At 35.3% G+C, this 17,232-nt stretch overlaps 3 protein-coding genes and 1 non-coding gene across 5 annotated transcripts; 2 read left to right on the forward strand and 2 right to left on the reverse strand.

Annotated features, from left to right (window-relative positions):
• Nucleotides 1–367: 367 nt before the first annotated feature.
• LOC109241288 (protein DEHYDRATION-INDUCED 19 homolog 4-like) lies at nt 368–5,778 on the reverse strand. The gene is made up of 5 exons (XM_019408013.1): nt 5,495–5,778; nt 3,941–4,083; nt 1,862–1,939; nt 1,414–1,676; nt 368–699 (listed from the first exon to the last, which is right to left on the reverse strand). The coding sequence occupies exons 1-5, from the start codon at nt 5,553–5,555 to the stop codon at nt 591–593; spliced, it is 654 nt and encodes a 217-aa protein (XP_019263558.1). The 5' UTR covers nt 5,556–5,778; the 3' UTR covers nt 368–590.
• An 842-nt stretch (nt 5,779–6,620) lies between these two features.
• Nucleotides 6,621–6,694, forward strand: TRNAT-AGU. The gene has a single exon. It is a non-coding gene; the product is annotated as a tRNA-Thr (tRNA).
• An 85-nt stretch (nt 6,695–6,779) lies between these two features.
• Nucleotides 6,780–12,782, forward strand: LOC109241289 (two-component response regulator ARR2-like). Of its 2 annotated transcripts, none has more exons than XM_019408014.1 (6): nt 6,780–7,075; nt 8,189–8,341; nt 8,453–8,836; nt 10,177–10,253; nt 10,650–11,474; nt 12,347–12,782. In XM_019408014.1, the coding sequence occupies exons 1-6, from the start codon at nt 6,973–6,975 to the stop codon at nt 12,422–12,424; spliced, it is 1,620 nt and encodes a 539-aa protein (XP_019263559.1). In that variant the 5' UTR covers nt 6,780–6,972; the 3' UTR covers nt 12,425–12,782. The 2 variants fall into 2 exon arrangements, with proteins under 2 accessions (XP_019263559.1, XP_019263560.1); XM_019408015.1 differs by having other exon boundaries at nt 12,353–12,782.
• Nucleotides 12,783–14,691: 1,909 nt separating this feature from the next.
• On the reverse strand, nt 14,692–17,030 carry LOC109241290 (GATA transcription factor 15-like). The gene is made up of 3 exons (XM_019408016.1): nt 16,656–17,030; nt 16,402–16,545; nt 14,692–15,276 (listed from the first exon to the last, which is right to left on the reverse strand). Exons 1-3 carry the CDS (start codon nt 16,689–16,691, stop codon nt 14,914–14,916), a joined length of 543 nt encoding a protein of 180 aa, XP_019263561.1. The 5' UTR covers nt 16,692–17,030; the 3' UTR covers nt 14,692–14,913.
• Nucleotides 17,031–17,232: the final 202 nt, after the last annotated feature.

Consider the following 17,232-nt stretch of genomic DNA (forward strand, 5'->3'; position numbering starts at 1 on the left):
CCTTCCTAAGTTGAGGGTCTTTCGAAAACAGCCTCTCTTGTCCCTCCGGGTTAGGGGTAAGGGTTGCGTACTTTCTACCCTTCCCATACCCCACTTGTGAGATTTGACTAGGTTGTTGTTGTTGTACTTAGCTATAAGCTTATGTTTTCAGGTGACCCTAGCACAGAAAGAAAGTTTGAATTTTCTACAGAAGATAAGGAATATTTAATCTTAAGTGCAATTTTCACTAAAGAATAAAGGCCAAATACATATGCAAACACTAAGGCAAAGCAACTGGGGACAAGTTTAAGTGTTTGCGTATGTATTTGGCCAAGAAGAAACTAAGGCAAAGCAACTGAGTCATAGTAATGTTTAAGCAGCCTTGATATACTATTAGGTAAGTCTTTCTCTTAAATTAGAATATATTGCATACTGTCGAACGTGGAAAAGTAATAGTGTCTTTATTATATACATACATAACTACATACACTAGGACTACTTTCAGAGTTCCTCTTGGCCTAACTACTACAGATTGGCAGCATCTCTTTCTTTCACCAAGCTACATTACAAGTTATTATATAATAGCTACGACATGCAAATCCTCTATTAAATTAGAAGTCGTCTTCAAGAAAAGTCGATAGCAAAAGCCCTTGCACAAACTTACTTTTTCTAGCCTTCTCTTCTTGATCTTCCTCAGATAGTGGAGATGGCTGAAGATTTCTGTTCAGAATAACACTAAGATCAATGATCTCAGACAGAGTCAATCGAAAACACCAAAACGAGCATCACACTCATCGCTAGATATTGTCAAGTGTATTTACAACGTTCAATAACGAACACAAAACTCATGACTAATGCCTTCTCTAAACATAGGCCAGTACTCAACACGAGTATCTACGACTATTGAGAAATGATAAATATAGCATACAGGATGGGAAGGCATACTAAACATACAAAGGTATATATTTTTATCATAAATCATAACGGATTTGGCTTAAAATGACTTTCCATTAAGAAAATAATGGTAGTAGTAAAAATACGTTTCAACCATGACAAGGAAAATGAGAAGTTATGCGCAACTCAACCACGCGTTTGAACATTACCAGACACGTGAAGAAAAGAAATCCAGTGAATTATGGTCAGAGAAACATGAAGAAAAGAAATCCAACCATGGTTGTGCACACATACATAGAAGCATTACATTACTAAGTTATGTTGGCACTTTCTCCAAAATGCTGCTACACCCGTGTCGGATCCTCCAAAAATACTCTACTTTTGAAGGATTGGACACGCACCCGGCGAAATTTTCAGAGAGTCCGAGCAACATAGTTACTAAGGACTTCGTTCCCCTTTTACCCCACTTTCTCATCACTTCCCAGCATCAAATGCAATAATAATGGAGACATAACTAAAGTGTAATAAATGCTGCCATACCTGTCAAATAAGTTATCAACAGTGCTTTCTTGTGTTGAGTATGTTTTAGCAGGGGACAGAGGTTGAACTTCGGGAGGTTCATCGACCAAAGCCGAACTGTTAATGAACGAAGATAACAAGGGATCAGGATCTGTAGTGGAGGAAGAAACCAAGTGTGAGGATCCCCTGAGGATGGATTGTAGACTTCCTTCTCTTAGCTCTTTTCTTAAAATAGAAAGAGTTGAATTAGATACACCCCTTCGAAATCGTCTCTTGCGCTGCACCTGTTACAGTCAACGTAACATACAAACTTTACATAGCCCAGCAGTAAAATCAAGACAGAAGTGAAATGCGTTATAGTTCTAGCAAGAGCTTCTTATACATTGCCTACAGTAATATCAAAAGGAGATACAGAAAGGGCTTCACATTCAAATCCCAGTTAAGTCAACTATGAAAAACAGAAGGATACCTTTAGAATATTTCCATGTTGCTGAGTAATATGCCCAACCAAATTCACCCCGACCCTTTTTGCACAAACAGGGCATATCTGCATTTACAGACATGTTATCTAACTCACCGATTAACTCAGATATATGAACCAGCATACACATTTTCAACTGACATTTAAAAGTCAGAGTGCCAGAGGATCAATTTTGGTCATGTTTATTGGCATTTACAGATATCAACATTTTACTTTGACACACAGTTCACAATAAGAGGTCTACAATCTTAAGTAGATTTAAACATTATAATGATGGACAATAAATTTCTGTTAATTTAGTCACTATCTGACTTTGGTTCGCGTCATTAAAACAAAAGCTTTGTCCTATTTGTTAGTATCTTTTTCTGGAAAAAAGGCATGTGAAGGTGATGTCTGTCAATACAAAATGTAATACAAATGCTACAACTAAAAACACATAATCAAGACACAAAATAACCCTAGCTACTTTCTTTTTCTGCTGTATTTTTTTGTGGTGTGTGTGTGTGTGTGTGTGTGTGGGGGGGGGGGGGGGGAGGACAAATCAGCAAAGAATGAGCATATCTCCTCCTTTGTCTCATCAATTCCGCACAGAACTCTGAGACTGCGTCATCTCTTACTTCACATTCTCAAGCCAAAATTTAGAAGTTAAAGTAAAGTACCAAGGAGAAAGAAATGAGCTACCCTCGTTAAGGAATCTTTGACTCCCATGATGGACAAGTTCAGATTATCATTCTCAATACCCCAAATGATGAGGGGCTAGCCTTTCAGAGTTTCAGTTTCAGTATCAGACGTGCTTCCCAGGATTTCCAGTTTATATATCTCTAGCTAGTGGAGTTGCACAAGGGTGTTACCTTGTTAATAATTTATCTTGGTCAAATGAGACCAAAGCTCACACAAATAGAAATCAAGAAGCTTAATATTCCTGTGTGCATCTCCTAACAAAGCTAGGCCCTGGAATCAGGTTGCACTTCTAAGTCTATTCACTATGAGAGTGACAATTAAATCATAGTTGACTTTCTTTCTCTTAATATAGCACGCCCAACAGCCAAACTCTCTTATCAAGAGTCAACAGTGGTCCATTACCAATTTTCCCCCTTGTTGACTCGAATACTCAACCTTAGGGTAGGAGGTGGAGGAGCCTTTCCACTAGGCTAAAGACTTCCATTTCAAACCTTCCCTTTCATTCAACTACGGCCGCAAACAAGAAAATCCAAAAATGAGCAAGAGCATTTAGAAAGGATTTGGGAAAGATATTCTTTTCCAGTGAAAAATATGAGGCAAATTACATAGCTTCAGAGGAGTAGAAAAGGTGGGAGGTAGCAGGTACCCGGTGGATTAGTCGAGATGCGTGCAAATTGGTCAGGACACCACCATTATGGAAAAAGAAAGAAAGAGAATCTGTGACTATCAATAACTCAAAAAAAACGGATATTGTCAGAGATTTTAATTGCACTGACATAGCAGCTGAACAGAGGGAAACCTACTATAATGAAGCATTTATGCAACAAATGTTTCTGACACAGAGCCTATACCGCTTGATTTCTTACTCTCCACAAATAATGTACAAGAGAAGGAATCAAGAAACTAATTTTTTTCCTCCTTTTTTTAACTTGTATAAAGGAAACTAGAAACTGGTATCCTGAAACTCTGAATTTAAGAAGTTCGAAGCCTCTAAAATAGGCATACAGAATGAAAAGGATCATTTCATATAGCTAAAGGTCAACATTTTCACATTGCAAAATGTGCACGCCCCAGCGATTCTCCAAGCACCCATCTCGACCCACCCCAACCCCCCCCCCCCCAAAAAAAAACACAAGAAATAGAGAAAAGAAAAATAAGCTAAACCATTGATAAGGTTGCACTAGAGAAAGTCAAATGAAGCATTAGAATTAGAAGGTTAATAAAGTCCAAAACTTCAACGTGCACATAAGACAGTCCTAGGTGCTAAGAACTTATACAATCCACATATGATAATTCAATCAATTCAGCTATGCCTCAACTCAATATGATATTCGAACAAAAGGAAAAAACAAAGCAAGAAAATTAAGAGTTGTAGAGATATTGTACCCCATTCTTAGCCTCAATAGCATGCTTGTCGTCGATATGACAGCAAAGGCCAACAATATCAAAATCCTCACCACAGAATGGGCATAGAAACTCCGGACTTGACTCCTCTTCACCCTCATACTCTTCTCCTATATTATAGAAGTCTGCATAATACACCAAATACACCCCAACTTCAATTACAAAAGCCATAAGCAATCTTTCCGACAATTCAACAAACCACAATGCAAAAACAAAAGAACCTGCAATACAACAACTACACCTCAATCCCAAACAAGCAGGGTTCCTCACTTAAATTCAGGCCAACATTATACAAAATAAAAATAAAAAAGAAAAGTAATAAAAGCTCTCTATATTTCCTACTGGCATAAAATTCTTTGTTTTAATAGGGCTAAAAGACTCCTAAAGAGTATAGGACCTTACGAAACATAATAACATGACTCAAACATATTCCCGGCAGTACAAATGTAAAATTTCCTTTGCATTATTTCTTTCTATCGGGTAAACATATCGAATTTCACCTCATCTCACAAACTAATTACTCCTTCCTGAATAAAATAGTATTATTACAGAATTTTTGAAAAAACTGTGAATTAAAAGAAATAAACAAGCAATGCCCAAAATCACCAAAAATTAGATGCATGGACTTCGTATTCTGAACCCGCTATTTTGGGCAAGCCTAAACAGGAAAGTAAATGATGTAATTAAGCAAATGGGAGAAAAATACAAATGTAAGTTTCCTTTCCATTTGTTCATTTTCTTGCAAACCATCTTCCGCTTAACCTTAGCTCACAAACTATCTCTTCATTCCATTGCCAAAAAGAAAACACTATGGGGCAACAGTAAAATTATCTCCCATAGGTCATGCGTTTAAGCCATGGAATCAGCCATTGCCTACATCACACTCCATTGGACACAGCACTTCCCCGGGCCCTACGTGAACTCGGATGCTTCGTTCATTGGGTTTCCCTTTTACTACATGAGAGCCGAACTATGTCCTTTTCAGAGTAATATTTGTAAACATCTTAACAATAAAAAGAAATCATTTTAAGTACTTCAAAACGAAAATGAGCTACTTTTGACACTCATACTTCAGAACACATATTTTTCAGTAAGTGAGAAAATACTAAACCCCTAAATGACAGAAACTAAAACCCAGCATTGCAAACGTATAGTTTCCTTCTCCATTCGTTCATTTTCTTGCAAAACATAATCCACTTAACCTCAGCTCACAAACTAAAACCATCTTTCATCCCAAAAATTATTATTCTTCAAACAAAAAATTAGATACTTTGACTCTAGTACTCTTTCTATCTCAATTTATGTGATATTATTTAAAAATACCTAATTTTTAAAATTGTGATCCAAAATAAATCATAAACATTTGTATAGTTATAAATCAATTTATTAAGGATAAAATCAGAATATAAAGTTAGATTATTTTTATATATATAAATGTAACATTCTATTGAACAAACTTAAAAGGAAAGTGACGCCTAAATGAGATGTGGAGTACTAATTAAACTTAAAGAGGAAAGTAAGTGAGATAACACTGACCTGAACGAGATTGATTACGTCGTGAAGAAGTAGAGAGACGAATCCAAGAATCAGAATCCATTTATATTATCCTTTAAATTAAACAAATTTTAAGTTAAAATCCTCAGAAAATTTTGAAGAAATTGTGCATTTCCTGATACTGAAATTGCTCAAAGATCAGAACTTTATGGTACCAAAATGGAAATAGATCAAGCCCTAAGGAGAAAATCGGAAATTTATTCGCGAAGTTTCGTGGAAATGGGAGGAGAATTAGCTAAGAGAGAGCCTCCAATTTTACACAATAGGAAATGCTGGGGAATTATATAGAGTTTGGGTTATGAATAAAGGCTTGAAGTTGCAGTTTATTACGAAATAGCCACTTTCCACTTGGCAGAGAAGAATTGAGTCATTGACTCATCATGATGTGTATATTCTTGGAAATTATGGAAGCTTGTTACTAAGTTTGGACATTGGTCTATGCGGTTTTTTTTTTTTCTTTTCCTTTTTTTAAATTCATGACTCGAAATCTCTTAAAGTTGTTTTTGTGTGATTTATAGGTCACGGATTTGAGCCGTAAAAGCAGCCGCTAATATTTACATTAAGTTAGGTTGTCTACACCATATACCCTTTGATTGCGGGCCTTTTACGGACACTGTGTGAACGCGAGATGCCTTGTACGTGGCTGTCCCTTTTTCTTTTGACTTGAGACCTCGTAAGAAGAAAAGTATTGTACCTATCTATTCCCCTTTAATAAGTCATTCGCGATGTGCATTCGTATTAGTCAGGATTCTAATACAAATATCACATACTGAATTATCGAATTTTAAAAAAAGAGCTTGCTCACCCCGACCTTCCACCCACACCCACCAAGAGAAAAACTAAAAGAAGTTCTAAAAAATAATATTGGAATTTTATTTGGGAAGAAACAATTTTCTTTGAAATAGTTATATTTTCAAGTAAACATAGTAGGGCAATATTTTCAAAGAAACATGCATTTACTGATAGTAGGTTGTTGATTAAAGAATATATTTTACATTCTCTAAAACATCATAATTGAAAAAAGTAAAAGGAGTTTTTAAAAATGTCATATCCAATATTGACTTGCTGTTGTATATAATATAATCAGTTTTGGAAAATCATAACACAAGCTCTCGTAGCTCAGTTGGTTAGAGCACCCGTTTAGTAAGCGGGAGGTCTTGAGTTCGACTCTCAACGAGAGCATGTTTTTTGTTTTCTAAGTTTTAGTTTTTGATATTAAACTCTATTTTCATTTTCGTCCATTTTAGTTACAAATCTTTCACAACCTTATCCAATTTTTCAACTGGAAATGGGGCAATTTTAATTACTAATTACTTATTAGTCCCATTAGTCGGGCGTCAGAGGGAACACCATTAGTCGGGTCTGGCCTTAGAACTATATTGGGTGGGAAACCAAAATCCCTCTCTATGTTTAAGTGACAACTTTCCATGTAAGTTTCTTGAAAATTATTGAAGGAACCCATGTCCTCCATCAAGTTTCCGACTTTACGATTACTGGTTGTAGATGATGATCCTACTTGTCTCAAAATCTTGGAAAAGATGCTTAAGAAGTGCAACTACGAAGGTATTCAATGTTCTAAAGTTTTCATGCAATATTGTATAAAGTTCAAGTCTTTATTTATTTTATTTTCATTTTGAGTCTGAGTTTTAGGGAGAAAAATAATGAATGCGTTGTCTACTTAGTATGTTTGGTTTTATTAGGAATCTTGAATCTTGTTGAATTAAGGAATTTGAAGGAGGGGATAAGCCATTAAAGAGCACAATTGGGGTAATAAGACCTCCTGCTATTTGTTGCAATGTTAATGTTTTTACACATAAATTTATGTTCCGCGTTGGAAGTAGAGGGTTCAGATGAACGCGGCGACCAAACTCTACGTTCGCTCATACCTTCATCCTTAACTAGAGGTTACGGGTTCAAGCCATGGAAATAGAGTTGTCTTTGGTAGGAAATCGTTGTATCTCCAAAATCTAATCCGGATTAGTCAGGCCCAAAATTGGGACCCTGTGTGGAAGTCAAAAAAGAAAAGAAGGGAAACTACCACAACGCCCCAATTCCAAACTAGTAAATAGTAGGCAGAGGTACATTTTGGATTGAAATTTGACGGATTCAACCTTTAGGTTTTACCACTTAACTATTACACTTTAGAAGTTATGATTTCAAAAATAACTTTCTGACAATTTTGTGATTACTTACATATATATCTATACTTTGTGACTAAAATATTGGGTTCAGTTGAATAGGTCGGATGTATGCTCCATCCGCCATTAATTGTAGGATTCATCAAAAGCTAACCAGCTTTGTGCTAGCCGTCAACCTACTGCAATTTATCAAGATTTGAGACTGGCAATGTGAGGAACCTCACAAGGCGGCAGAATTAAAACATTTAAAAGTAGGAGTAGTAAGTTTCTGAAAATTCGATTTTTAGGTGATTTAGGAAATGGTTATGTTGAGAATTCATGCTGGAAAAAGACTTTGGCCTGGATTTGTTTTTTCATGTTTCTACCGACCCTTGAAGTTTACCAAGTTGTAATTTTTAATGTTAATCTGAGTCTTAAATCAAAAGAAAAAATACAAGGAACATGTATAGGTTGGTTGATATGTTGATCCTGAACTGAAGAACTTGTTCTTTTCTTATCTTCTCCTTGCAATTCATTTCAATTTAATGGTTTCTTCCAGTCACCTCGTGTAATCGAGCAGAGGTTGCATTGTCGTTGCTACGCGAAAACAAAAACGAATTTCACTTGGTTATCAGTGATGTCCACATGCCAGACATGGATGGTTTTAAGCTTCTTGAGCACATTGGTTTGGAGATGGACTTGCCTGTTATAAGTGAGTTTCTTGTTTTCGTGTATTACAAACTGTGTTGTTGTTCCTAAGTTTAGAAACTGCTGACTTTTGTACTAATCAATGGACTTTAAACTTCCATTTGTGATTGAATAGTGATGTCCGCGGATGATAGTAAAAATGTGGTTATGAAAGGTGTGATTCATGGTGCACATGATTATCTGATCAAACCAGTACGCATTGAGGCGCTGAAGAACATTTGGCAGCACGTGGTTCGAAAAAATCAGGACGAGTGGAAGGGCAAGGTTTTTGATCAATCAGAAATTGTAGAAGATGGAGAATGGCCACAGGAACCACCAGAAGATGTTGAGTACTCATCTTCAGCTAATGAAGTGAACTTGAAAAACTCGAAGAAAAGAAAGGAGGACGATGAAACTGAAGAAAGGGATGATATGGTCGCGTTGAAGAAGGCACGTGTTCTTTGGTCCGCGGAGCTTCATGAAAAATTTCTACAAGCTGTCAATCAACTTGGAATGGACAGTATGAACCATCTACCTTTCTTTTAGATATTTATTTAGATTCTTATCGTGTTAATGTAGTTCTATGTTGTTCCAAATGTCTGGTTATTTTTAGGCGAATTGAAGTGTGTATTATCTGTCACCTTCAGACCTAGTAAAAGTGTTCTTAGGAGCTGATCTAACCCCTTAGTTCAATTGCTGACTATAGTGTGTTCCTTTTTCCTCAGTTTCTGAGTTGGTCGTCGAATATGTTTGCATCAGAGATCTCATTCTTTCGCATGATTCTTCATCATCACATCTTTCTTCTCATAACTTGTATTCTCTGCTTCTTTCAATCTACAATCAAACCTCTCTATAACAGCCTCGTTTGTTCTGGCTTTTTTTTGGCTGCTATAGTGAAGTGTTGTTAGAAGACATATATTATAACGTAATGACTGGTTGTTATATAGGGATGTTGTTATAGAGAGGTCTGACTGTATATCAAATGTGTAGTCTTTTCCTTTTTGGATTTTATTTATGCATTTACATGCATCTTTCTCCATTTAATATGTTAACACATTTCTCTTTCTGTGATACCCTGTTGGTCTCTTTTTAACAGGAATTTACTATATACTTACCAATGAAACCATATTTCCCTGTTATCCAGTTTTATATGGTTGTTTTCTACTTGGAGAAGTGGGCAGAAATCTGTGACCTTGACCTGATAGAAAGATTTATTACTAGCTGTAACATGTAGTATAACCAAGTTGCTGTCTTATCTTATGTCTTCTCTCTTCTTCCCGGTTTTGTTGGTAATGTCTTCAATAATGTTAACATCCGCGCTCTCATATCATTTTTAATGCTCAACAAAAGGGACTCTATATCTGTCAACATCCGCGCTCACTGCCCTCATTCTCTCTTAAGTAGTAGAACATTTTGTACTTTATAACTACAGAAAATATCAATGACAGATGGTTATATTGTTGGTCTGCTTTACAAGTATAACATCAGTTTCGTTCTCGCTTGACTCCACTGTCTGTAATTGTCGATATTTCTTAATGTAAGGGTTTAGTTAAAATTTGTAACTCTTCTCAGTCATTGCATACCTTATTGTAGGGCCTTCTACTATACAGTTAATTAACAGTCAATATTAGCTTCTCGAATGTATGTATACAGTCAAACCTCTCTATAACAACTTCGTTTGTTCCAATATCTTTTGGCTGTTATAGTGAAGTCTTTTTATAGAGGACATACATTATAACATAACATAAAAGATTGGTTATGAGAAAAACTTGGTTTTCATAGTGAATGGTTATTATATATGAACGATGTTGTAGAGAGGTCTTGCTGTATTTCTCGTCTCAACTCTAACTATGAATGCAGGGGCTGTTCCCAAGAAAATTCTGGAACTGATGAATGTTCCTTGGCTAAAAAGAGAACATGTTGCTAGCCACCTTCAGGTACCGAGGACCTTTACCTTTTTTCCCTTTCAAGAATATCATGCATTAGAAGTTTCGTAGGTGAACGACTTCATGTCTTTTGCATACCTGCAACATGTAGTCAACTGAGTTGTTCCCTGATATCTTCACTAGTCTGTAGGTCGAAACTACAGAAGGGAGTTGCCTCAAAAGACATAAGAATAAATGCGAAAATAACTAGAATAGAACAGAATGAAAGCAAATGATCTATATAGACGACACCAGCTAGTTGTAAATGTGCAGTCATTGATGTTACACTTGTATTAAGTTGGGATAGGCATATGTGTGATAATTCGACTACTTTTACTTTAAACTACTTGTTAGTGGTGTGGTCGATTGATTGATTAAATACTTATTAGTGCCAACCATTTGCTGCAGAAATATCGGCTGTTGCTAAAGAAGTCGATGGGTGTACCACAGCATCAGAGTGGACTGAATTATTCTTTCATCGGACACTCAGAAGCAACCTTTGGGACACCGCCTAACGGTCAACTTCCTGCACAAAGTCTTGCTACCCTCTGGGGAGCAGCATTGGGTCAGTCTGCAACAAAATCATCCTTATATGTTCCCCTGGTAGACCAAAGAAACCAATTTAGCTTTGAAAATCCCAAGTTGAGATCTCAAACTCAGCAACAACTGAACAATAGCAATAAGCAAGTTAACTTGCTTTACGGAATCCCAACAGCCGTGGAACCAAAGCAGTCCTTACAGAATGGTATTGTTGACAATGCACGAGGTGGTATATACAATCATGCTTCACAGGCATATTCAGCGGTAGATTTCTCATTGAACCAAAACATGCAGTTGCGAGGCAGCAGCTTTTCCGCAAGTAGCAATTCAGCAACGTCCACTCTGGCAACTAAAGGGATGCTTAAGGAAGAGGTTAACATTGACATTAGAGGATCTAGAGGGTTCTCTCCTAATGACGATAGTTTTAGCGAACAGTATCAGCAAACGACACAGGACTGGTGTTTACATAATGTTGGATCAACCTTTGATACCTCTTATCATTCTAGTATACAACATGGTATTTCTTCAGTGGAGAAGAGTGGACAGAATATAAATACTCCTATTGCGGAATCAGTTCTCTCTAACGGGCAAGAAACTGGACGCGTTAATCTTATGGACGGATCACAACTTAACTCACTTCTTGGAGGTGAGCCATTTGGACAGGAGGACCTCATGAGTGCCTTTTTCGAGCAGGTTAGTCTTAATTTGTTATCTTCAATAACAACATACCTAGTATATTCCCACAAGTGGGATATGGGGAGGGTAGTATGTATGCAGTCCTTATCCCTACTTTGTGAAGATAGAAAGATGTTTCCGGAAGACCCTCGGAAATAGTTTGTTATTTTCACTTTGCTTTAAAAGATCAATGTTTTTTAAAGTTGGAAAGTGCAAAGAAGCGACAAGGTCCATGGGTATTTAAGCGAAAAGCTAGAAGTGAAGCACACAAGTTAAGGAAATTAGAAGACATCAAACATATATGATTTTGGTATTATGATAATCAAATTCCTTGTGTCCCCTATTTTATCGATACTATTACCCGATGTTTCCTTTGCTTCGTTTTTATTTTTTCTGGCTGTTGTTACTATTTCGTTTTCCGTAGCTCTTTGTCATAACTGTGTTGATTTTGCTTTGTTGAACCGAGGATCTTCCGGAAACAACTTCTTTACCTTCACAAGGTAGGCGTAAAGACTGCGTACATACTACCCTTCCCAGACCCCACTTGTGGGAATATACTGGATATGTTGTTGTTGATAATAAAGTTGCAATTAATAATAACTAATTTTATCGTCCAATTTACGAAGATGTTGATATTAATCCAACTTCTCAAATTTGAAATTCAAAGAATCAATTCCTTCTCATTAGGATCACTTTGCGCGTCATTGTTTGAAGTGCACACTTCTCCGAAGCACATGGCTTCAGAAATGAAGCGTAATCTTCGCTTCGAATTGCTTTATCGCCTTAAGCGACGACGTGTGTAGTTTTTAAATACACAGGTTTCAATGTTTTCATTGTCTAAGCTAATAGCTGCTGCCTTTTCACTGATTTTGATTAATTTGCTGTACTAGCAACAGCAACAAAGCATTGGACCAGTTGAAACTGCGTTTGGCGATGATGACGATCCATTAGACAATCTTCCAATGTAAAATGTGAAGAAGGTGCTGCTACATGGTTTTGCCAATGCATGCATGCAAAGTTTTGAATGCTATAGCGCTCAAGCGACGTAGCATTTTTTTTTTTTTTTTTTTTTTGTAAAGATATCAAATTTCTAGCTTAAATAATTCTCATTTTTTGGTTCACTTTCAGATTGATCTTAGTGTACAGATTTGAATTTCAATTGCTACAAAGCACAAGTCTCCAGTACTTCCTTAGTTGCTCATTTATCTGATCATTGGTGTCATCTTTTTTTTTTTTTTTTTTGTGTTTTATTTTAGATGAGCAGATTCACAACTTGAGATGTATATATTACAATATATGTTCTGCACTTTAGCTATTTCTGTACAACACTGAGGATGTTGTGTTGACCCAATTTCTGCTTTCTAAGTCCTTAGCTTCTAAGTTTGATTTAGCTAAAAAAACACAATTGTCTATGTTTTTATTATTCACTCTGTATTCGGTACCCACATTAGATTCTCGACTAGTTTAAATGTGTATCACATAAGCCTATTGAAGGAGAAAACGCTTTCTACCGCGATTTTTTTTTATTTTTAGGGCTCGAAATCGAAACTTCTGAATAAGAGTGGAGCGGTTCCTATATATCCTAGCTACCATAATCTTTTTTGGTGTTCAAAGTTCATTTTTTCTTTTTTGGTTTCTCACCCGGTGTCTGATATCCGTATTGGAGCCCAACTATATCCGGATTCGCGCTGCGTAAGGCCCCATTGGGGGAAGGGGGGGGGGGGGGGGAGCGCTCCCTACCATGGATTTTTCCATACCCAGGGCCCAAACTCGAAACATCTGGTTAAGAGAAGAGCAACCTCATCAGTTGCACCACATCGTTCGGTGGTTCAAAGTTCATATTAAGGGCTCGTTTGGTACGAGAGATAAAGGATAATTAATGTCGGGATTAAATTTGAGATGAGTTAGTCCTATGTTTGGTCGGGATAAAATAGTGGTATAACTAATCCCGGGTTGTAGTATTTTTTTATTCTTATGGGAATGTGGAATAACTTCTTTCCCAACCAAATGACCCATGAGTGTGAACAAAGTGTTCCCTATTTATCTTTGAGTTAATTTTATCCATGGTCATTGAACTTTTGTATTTGTTAAAAGTCACTTTTCTTTTTTTTTGTTACGTAAAAATCATTCAACTTTGTATTTATTACACAAAAGTCACTTTTCTTTCTTTTGTTACACAAAAATCATTTTACTTTGCTCTAATTATCACAAAAGTCACTTTTTACTTGAAAAGTCTATTATGCCCTTGATATTATGTAAATTAAACTTTCATATTTATGTAATACCTTCTATATTATATACAATATAATATATTTTTAACTATGTATTTATCTTTCTCTTATTTCTTTATACTTTTTTCAAAGTTTTATTCGTAATAAAAATAAGAATAGGAAATCACAAAATAATTTTCAACCATGAGCTGGAAATTCAGTGTGAGTCAGTAGAGTACAAAAAGAGAAATGACAAACTAGAAACTTAGAAAGGGAATATGCTACTCTTGCTGACTTTAAACACGTGACGAATGCATCCAAAATGAGACAAATTTTACTATGTGACTCACATGTAAATGTCTCTTGCAATGCTATAATAAAGGATAAAAATACAAATTTAACCCTCTATTACACAAAATATTTTAAATTTACCTTCTATTCTATTGTGGAAAAAAATAGTCTTGTTTGTTAGCAAAGATTTCACGTGTTTTGAACTATAATCTACAGTATTAAACTTTAGGTTAAAGTTTTCATTAGGATTTAGAGCAAATACAAAACGAATTGCTAACTAAAAGGTGTAGATCAATATTATTCTTGTTAGATTTAAGTAATTATGATTAAATACAAATAGGTGAAGATCGAAGATTAAGGTAGTAAATTAATAAATAATCAAACATACTTCTTTTTCAAATTTGTATTTCTTTTCCATACCTTTAGTACAATGTTACTCTCGTATTTACTATTCTTAGGTTTTTATTATTATCTATTATCGCTTACTTTGATTATTATTCCTTCTTCTTTTTTCTAATTATGGGTTCTTTAAACCAAGGATTTAAAGAAAATAACCTCTACCTTCACAAGATAAGAATAAAATTTATTTGCACATTATCCTCCTTAAATTCTATTAAATTATACTAAGTATACTATTATTGTTGATTAAATGCAAATGTACGAAAACTTGCATTTATTGGTTAATAATATGATCAACAAGCTTCGTCCAATACTAATAAAGTAGCCATTACCAATAACTCTAATTAGGTTCAAGTAAATTTAATTAAATTAAAACACAAGCCAATTCTCAACCCTACATTCTTAAGAGCTATCAACTTGATTAAGCTCTTTTTTTTATCATTTAAGATTCTACTCATGTACCTACCTTCTTGATCAACCAACCCAAAAAGGCTAAAAGGTACTACAATCATTGCCAAGAGTACAACTTTTTTTTCCTTAATTATTTTCTTCATTTTCTAAGCATAAACAGAACCACAAGAAAGAGCCATTAACAAGAAAGCTGCTTGTTCTTCTTCTCCCAATTTCCTCCTGTGTTGTGTAGAGCTTGATCTTGGTCTTTGTAAAGCTACTTCTCTACCAAAATGCAATAATCTCTTTTTAAATGGAATACATTTATTGTTCTTTACTGCATTACTGGTTGTACTTTCCTCACTGCTGCTTGTACTGCTATTACTGCTCTGGTTGTTCTGATTATGATGTTGGCTAATACTTTTATTTGAAGATCCCATTGATTTTTTTGGTTTCTTGTCTTCTTTGTTCAATCCCAAAAGTGCCCTTCTCTTTTTCCTGCTCCTTATTCCACATGCATTACACAATGACTGCATTCAACATGATCAAATCATCAGACTCAAGAAAATTATTTGAAAATGAGATTTGTACACAAATAGCCGGCCAAATTCAACATTTACTCTTTTTTTATGACCGAGAAATCCGTCTGGGGCCAATCCTTTGGACCAACCGCAGCCTTCAAAACTAGGTGGTTAATGGGCCCACCCCTCTACCCTTCTCCACTTAAATACCAGGCTTTGCTTTGCATGGTGTGGGGGCCTGAACCTGTGACCTAAGACACAAATCCACCGCCCTTTGCCACTTGAGCTAGGCCCTGGGGGCTCAACATTTACTCTTCTTGGCCGATATACATGAATTATACACTAATTATACATGATTATACACATATTATATACTGATTATACAAACATCATACATCCATTGGCTATTTTTAGTTTAAATGGTTGAGTGGGCAACTATTTGGATTAATTATTCAAAAGTAAATACTTCATTTTAAATTTATGACACATTTTCATCCAAGATATGTTACAAAAATTACAAACATAAATACACTAATAACATCACATTTACAACTTACAAGAACTCAAAATTATTTTTATTCTCTTTCTAATGGTGTTCAAGCCAACTTATGCAAACATTAATTAATTTACCAAATGGAGTAATTATCATCTCCTACTATTACAAGTAACAAATAACTTTAAACACAAAAGTTTAGACAAATAGGAAAAAGCTACCAAATATTCAAGCCAAACTTACTCACATATTAACTAATTTACCATATATCTATTACCTACCACCACCATACAACAATATCATATCCAATATATGTGGGCCTAGAGAGGATAGTGTGTACGCAACATTACAAAAATAATTACATAATAATTTTTTTTAATCCATACCTCATTGACCACTATTGCAACTTGGGTTCTGAATTTATTTATTACTAATTTTTTACAAAAAGTAAATCACAATCCAATAATATCATAATATCTTTGTCAAATTAAATTCTACTAATACAGTACACAAGTAAAATTAATATTTTAACTATGTTGAATCAAACACTACCATATGAAGTGATATCAAAATTAGTAACAAATAATTGAAAACAATAAGAAAACAAAATACAAAATTAAATAAATGAGTTAATAAATGACCTTAGGTCCAGCCGGTCCACCTCTCCAAAGAGGAGTTTTAGTTGTACCACAATCAACACAAGTCTTTAACTGGCTTTCACTATTCTCTGATAAAACTCTTTCTGGGGTTTGATTTTGCCCACTCATCTCTTCATTTTCTGCAACCTAAAAATCAAAACCAATTTAATCAAAATCATTAATCCACATATATAAAATAAATAAATAGAAAAAATTTATGATCAAAAGTAAAAAAAAATAACAAAAACAAAAAGTACCTCGTGATCACTGACTTTATCACTAAAATCCACCATTTTGAGACAGCTAAGCTCTAAACCTAATCACTGACCTCAGCTCAGCGATCACAAATGAGAATGTTTTAGCAAAAACTAAGCAAGACCCAGATGAGGAAATGCTAAATAAAACTCAAAAACAGCTGAATCTTAAATTTTATCCTATAAAAAAGCGAACAAAACAGTGAAATTCTTCAATTTCTGCTAAATAAACGTAAGGTGGAGGTTTTTTCTAAAAGGAAAAATGAAGAAATTAAGGGTTAGCTAAGGTTTGGGAAAATAGGATAGTGATGAACCGACTGAAAAAGCTACAGAACCACAGAGAAAGATAACGAAGAACCGACTTATGAAAATGAGACGTAGCCGATTTGGGGAAAAATCGGAGGTTTATAAAGGGGAATAATATACGAAAACCCTAGACGCGCGGGGAGTGTGAAAGGACGAAAATGTCCTTGTTGTGAAAAATTTGATTGGTTTTGTATACCCGCCAAAAAGAGTTGGGTTATAATTGAAAACGGCGCCATTTAATTTTGGTTTTTTCTTTTTTGGAATTTGGGAATAT

This window comes from Nicotiana attenuata, unplaced genomic scaffold (genome assembly GCF_001879085.1).
Source record: "Nicotiana attenuata strain UT unplaced genomic scaffold, NIATTr2, whole genome shotgun sequence".
Lineage (NCBI taxonomy): Eukaryota > Viridiplantae > Streptophyta > Magnoliopsida > Solanales > Solanaceae > Nicotiana > Nicotiana attenuata.